This window comes from Scyliorhinus canicula, unplaced genomic scaffold (genome assembly GCF_902713615.1).
Source record: "Scyliorhinus canicula unplaced genomic scaffold, sScyCan1.1, whole genome shotgun sequence".
NCBI lineage: Eukaryota > Metazoa > Chordata > Chondrichthyes > Carcharhiniformes > Scyliorhinidae > Scyliorhinus > Scyliorhinus canicula.
This window is the reverse complement of record NW_024055755.1, coordinates 18,847-25,000: the sequence shown is the minus strand read 5'-3', so window position 1 is coordinate 25,000 and position 6,154 is coordinate 18,847. Positions and strand designations below refer to the sequence as shown.

The 6,154-nt window shown below is 50.0% G+C and overlaps 1 protein-coding gene across 1 annotated transcript in view; it reads left to right on the top strand.

The window, feature by feature from the left end:
* pofut1 (protein O-fucosyltransferase 1) overlaps window positions 1-1,585 on the top strand; it is a 9,318-nt gene extending 7,733 nt beyond the window's left edge. Inside the window, exon 5 of the mRNA XM_038788515.1 lies at window positions 1,182-1,585. Within this exon, the coding sequence (XP_038644443.1) occupies window positions 1,182-1,370 (189 nt within the window). The 3' untranslated portion in view covers window positions 1,371-1,585. The remainder of the gene's footprint in view (window positions 1-1,181) is intronic.
* The last annotated feature ends 4,569 nt before the right edge of the window (window positions 1,586-6,154 follow it).

Genomic DNA, 6,154 nt, shown 5'->3' with positions numbered 1-6,154 from the left:
ATTTAATTTGTAAGAAAAGGTTCCTCGCTCCAGGAGTGATCTCACCGAGTAATAGGGATGTGGTTTATGATAACAAACTTTATTACAACACAGTATTAAAATATCTTTAACATCGCACAATAAAATTCCCCTTAAACAATGCTAATTAATATAGTGTCACAACAACCCTCAACTGCTATCTTTACTTCCAGTCAAACAACAGAACTATTTCAGCTCTCAATCCACTTTTAAATACATTTAGCACTCAGGAATACCTGCTTTACAGAGATGTCTGGATGCTCTACTTTGGGAAAGAGAGATCTTTTTACACTGCTTTGAAGAAAAGACCTGACTCCTGTCAGAACCATGCAGAAACTCTGGCTGTTTCTTCACAAGCTGCTTCCCAGGTTGTTTCAGTTCACCTTCTAATCAGACAGATCTGAACTGCTTAGAAAGAAACTGCTGATCTGTCTACAGACGTATCTTTTAAAAAAAAATTTAGATTACCCAATTATTTTTTCCAATTAAGGGGCAATTTAGCGTGGCCAATCCACCTAATCTGCACATTTTTGGGTTGTGGGGGCGAAAACCCACGCAGACACGGGGAGAATGTGCAAACTCCACACGGACAGTGACCCAGAGCCGGGATCGAACCTGGGACCTCAGCGCCGTGAGGCGGTTGTGCTAACCACTAGGCCACCGTGCTGCCCTACAGACGTATCTTTAACTGAACTGCAGAGAGACAAGACTCTTGGCTTCGGCTCACTTCCCAATCTTAAAACTCAACACACTGCTTTCTTGCAAAATGCCCGATACCTTGGCTCCTCCCAGTAGTGACATCATCTCCCCCAAGCTGAAACCTAATTAACTCCACAGTGAACCCCCCCTTAATCCAAACAAAAATCCATTAGCCCGAGCTTTTTATGGGGCCTTAATTGCATCTCCTTCTCCCGAAATCTTTCCAACCAGGGTTCTTTAAAAACGTGACTGCAGCAGTCGAACACACGAACCCAGACTTTTAACCCTTCCCGCACCAAATCCATATGGTACAAATGTATCTGAACTTCCCACATTCGTCACAGGTGGGAGCAGTTATTGGGATCTTTCTGTGCACGAATCGCTTGATGGGCGCCGTTGCGGTACGGAGTGGGGGGGGGGGCTCTCTCTGACCCTGTTTCTCAGCTGTTTCTCTGCTCCCCCAGGTGAAGGTGGTGAGTCTGCAGCCCCAGCTGCCCCAGACTGACCTCTACATCCTTGGTCAAGCCGACCACTTCATCGGGAACTGCGTGTCGTCCTTCACCGCCTTCGTCAAGCGCGAGCGGGACGTCCACGGCAAGTCCTCCTCCTTCTTCGGCATGGATGATCCGCCTGCGCCACGGGACGAGTTCTGAGGGGGGGGGGGGTGCAGGGGAGGGGCATGCCGTGAAACCACCTGGCCCGCCTCAGACGTGAACATGCACGGCTCCACCTGAGGGCTGAAGGTGGTACTGCGGGCATTCACTCCCTCCCCTGCCTTCACCTGATGGTGTGCACACTCACTCACACTCACACACACACACACTCACCCACACACTCACTCACACACACACACTCACCCACACACTCACTCACACTCACACACACACACTCACCCACACACTCACTCACACTCACACACACACACTCACCCACACACTCACTCACACTCACACACACACACACTCACCCACACACTCACTCACACTCACACACACTCACCCACACACTCACTCACACTCACACACACACACACTCACCCACACACTCACTCACACACACACACACACACACACTCACCCACACACTCAGTCACACTCACCCGCGCACACACTCATTCATTCACACTCACTCACACACACATACACACAGATTCACACTCATTCGCACACTCACACTCACTCACACGCACACTCACTCTCACACTGCATCTCACACACACTCTCTTGCACAATCCCACTCTCTCTTTCACACTCTTCTCTCGCACACTCCCTCCCTCACATACACTCTCTCTGAGATGCAGATACATAGCCACACACTCTCTTTCACACACCAAATACACTCACAAACACAAACACATACCCTCACACAAATACCCTCACACAAACACACACACATACCCTCACACAAACACACACACATACCCTCACACAAATACCCTCACACAAACACACACACATACCCTCACACAAATACCCTCACACAAACACACACACATACCCTCACACAAATACCCTCACACAAACACACACACATACCCTCACACAAATACCCTCACACAAACACACACACATACCCTCACACAAATACCCTCACACAAACACACACACATACCCTCACACTCACCCACACACACACACACCCACACACAAATACCCTCACACAAACACACACACATACCCTCACACAAATACCCTCACACAAACACACACACATACCCTCACACAAATACCCTCACACAAACACACACACATACCCTCACACAAATACCCTCACACAAACACACACACATATACCCTCACACAAATACCCTCACACAAACACACACACATACCCTCACACAAATACCCTCACACAAACACACACACATACCCTCACACAAATACCCTCACACAAACCAGCCTCCCCGGACAGGCGCCGGAATGTGGCGACTAGGGGCTTTTCACAGTAACTTAATTGAAGCCTACTCGTGACAATAAGCGATTTTCATTTCATTTCATTTTCAAACACACACACACATACCCTCACACAAATACCTTCACACAAACACACACACATACCCTCACACAAATACCCTCACACAAATACCCACACACAAACACACACACATACCCTCACACAAACACACACACATACCCTCACACAAATACCCTCACACAAACACACACACATACCCTCACACACATACCCTCACACAAACACACACACATACCCTCACACAAATACTCTCTGTCTCCCTCACACACATGCACTTTCTAGCAGGGTTTCTTGGCGCCGAGCAGGGCCCTGACTCAGGCTGAAGACAGCAAGGCAGAGCGAGGGCCGAGCTGATGGAGCCTGAGGCCTTGTATTGACCTGCAGAGGCAGGCTAGGTTTACGGTAGGATTACAGTGCTGGCTGCAGGGACGATTATCCACACAGCGTTTGCACCGGGAAACAAGAGTTCATGAAGTGAACAAGGACTGAAAAAGAACTCGGCCTCTGTAAACGGTTTTATTATCAGGCAGCAATAATAACTTCGTTATTGATTCTAAAGTCTGGCGTCATTCCTGTGACCATCGCACCAGCGAGAGGGATCTGTGTGAGGTTTTGCTGAAGGAAACTTTGATGGGGGACAGTGTAGAGGAAGCTTTACTCTGTATCTAACCCCGTGCTGTACCTGTCCTGGGAGTGTTTGATGGGGACAGTGTAGAGGGAGCTTTAATCTGTATCTAACCCCGTGCTGTACCTGTCCCTGGGAGTGTTTGATGGGGACAGTGTAGAGGGAGCTTTACTCTGTATCTAACCCCGTGCTGTACCTGTCCTGGGAGTGTTTGATGGTGACAGTGTAGAGGGAGCTTTACTCTGTATCTAACCCCGTGCTGTACCTGTCCTGGGAGTGTTTGATAGGTGACAGTGTAGAGGGAGCTTTACTCTGTATCTAACCCATGCTGTACGTGTCCTGGGAGTGTTTGATGGGGACAGTGTAGAGGGAGCTTTACTCTGTATCTAACCCCGTGCTGTACCTGTCCTGGGAGTGTTTGATGGGGACAGTGTAGAGGGAGCTTTACTCTGTATCTAACCCCGTGCTGTACCTGTCCTGGGAGTGTTTGATGAGGACAGTGTAGAGGGAGCTTTACTCTGTATCTAACCCCGTGCTGTACCTGTCCTGGGAGTGTTTGATGGGGACAGTGTAGAGGGAGCTTTACTCTGTATCTAACCCCGTGCTGTACCTGTCCTGGGAGTGTTTGATGGGGACAGTGTAGAGGGAGCTTTACTCTGTATCTAACCCCGTGCTGTACCTGTCCTGGGAGTGTTTGATGGGGACAGTGTAGAGGGAGCTTTACTCTGTATCTAACCCCGTGCTGTACCTGTCCTGGGAGTGTTTGATGGGGACAGTGTAGAGGGAGCTTTACTCTGTATCTAACCCCGTGCTGTACCTGTCCTGGGAGTGTTGGATGGGGACAGTGTAGAGGGAGCTTTACTCTGTATCTAACCCCGTGCTGTACCTGTCCTGGGAGTGTTTGATGGGGACAGTGTAGAGGGAGCTTTACTCTGTATCTAACCCCGTGCTGTACCTGTCCTGGGAGTGTTTGATGGGGACAGTGTAGAGGGAGCTTTACTCTGTATCTAACCCCGTGCTGTACCTGTCCTGGGAGTGTTTGATAGGGACAGTGTAGAGGGAGCTTTACTCTGTATCTAACCCCGTGCTGTACCTGTCCTGGGAGTGTTTGATGGGGACAGTGTAGAGGGAGCTTTACTCTGTATCTAACCCCGTGCTGTACCTGTCCTGGGAGTGTTTGATGGGGACAGTGTAGAGGGAGCTTTACTCTGTATCTAACCCCATGCTGTACCCAGTCCTGGGAGTGTTTGATGGGGACAGTGTAGAGGGAGCTTTACTCTGTATCTAACCCCATGCTGTACCTGTCCTGGGAGTGTTTGATGGAGACAGTGTAGAGGGAGCTTTACTCTGTATCTAACCCCGTGCTGTACCTGTCCTGGGAGTGTTTGATGGGGACAGTGTAGAGGGAGCTTTACTCTGTATCTAACCCCGTGCTGTACCTGTCCTGGGAGTGTTTGATGGTGACAGTGTAGAGGGAGCTTTACTCTGTATCTAACCCCGTGCTGTACCTGTCCTGGGAGTGTTTGATGGGGACAGTGTAGAGGGAGCTTTACTCTGTATCTAACCCCGTGCTGTACCTGTCCTGGGAGTGTTTGATGGGGACAGTGTAGAGGGAGCTTTACTCTGTATCTAACCCCGTGCTGTACCTGTCCTGGGAGTGTTTGATGGTGACAGTGTAGAGGGAGCTTTACTCTGTATCTAACCCCGTGCTGTACCTGTCCTGGGAGTGTTTGATGGGGACAGTGTAGAGGGAGCTTTACTCTGTATCTAACCCCGTGCTGTACCTGTCCTGGGAGTGTTTGATGGGGACAGTGTAGAGGGAGCTTTACTCTGTATCTAACCCCGCGCTGTACCTGTCCTGGGAGTGTTTGATGGGGACAGTGTAGAGGGAGCTTTACTCTGTATCTAACCCAGTGCTGTACCTGTCCTGGGAGTGTTTGTTGGGGACAGTGTAGAGGGAGCTTTACTCTGTATCTAACCCCGTGCTGTACCTGTCCTGGGAGTGTTTGATGGGGACAGTGTAGAGGGAGCTTTACTCTGTATCTAACCCCGTGCTGTACCTGTCCTGGGAGTGTTTGATGGGGACAGTGTAGAGGGAGCTTTACTCTGTATCTAACCCCGTGCTGTACCTGTCCTGGGAGTGTTTGATGGGGACAGTGTAGAGGGAGCTTTACTCTGTATCTAACCCCGTGCTGTACCTGTCCTGGGAGTGTTTGATGGGGACAGTGTAGAGGGAGCTTTACTCTGTATCTAACCCCGTGCTGTACCTGTCCTGGGAGTGTTTGATGGGGACAGTGTAGAGGGAGCTTTACTCTGTATCTAACCCCGTGCTGTACCTGTCCTGGGAGTGTTTGATGGGGACAGTGTAGAGGGAGCTTTACTCTGTATCTAACCCCGTGCTGTACCTGTCCTGGGAGTGTTTGATGGGGACAGTGTAGAGGGAGCTTTACTCTGTATCTAACCCCGTGCTGTACCTGTCCTGGGAGTGTTTGATGGGGACAGTGTAGAGGGAGCTTTACTCTGTATCTAACCCCGTGCTGTACCTGTCCTGGGAGTGTTTGATGGGGACAGTGTAGAGGGAGCTTTACTCTGTATCTAACCCCGTGCTGTACCTGTCCTGGGAGTGTTTGATGGGGACAGTGTAGAGGGAGCTTTACTCTGTATCTAACCCCGTGCTGTACCGTGTCCTGGGAGTGTTTGATGGGGACAGTGTAGAGGGAGCTTTACTCTGTATCTAACCCCGTGCTGTACCTGTCCTGGGAGTGTTTGATGGGGACAGTGTAGAGGGAGCTTTACTCTGTATCTAACCCCGTGCTGTACCTGTCCTGGGAGTGTTTG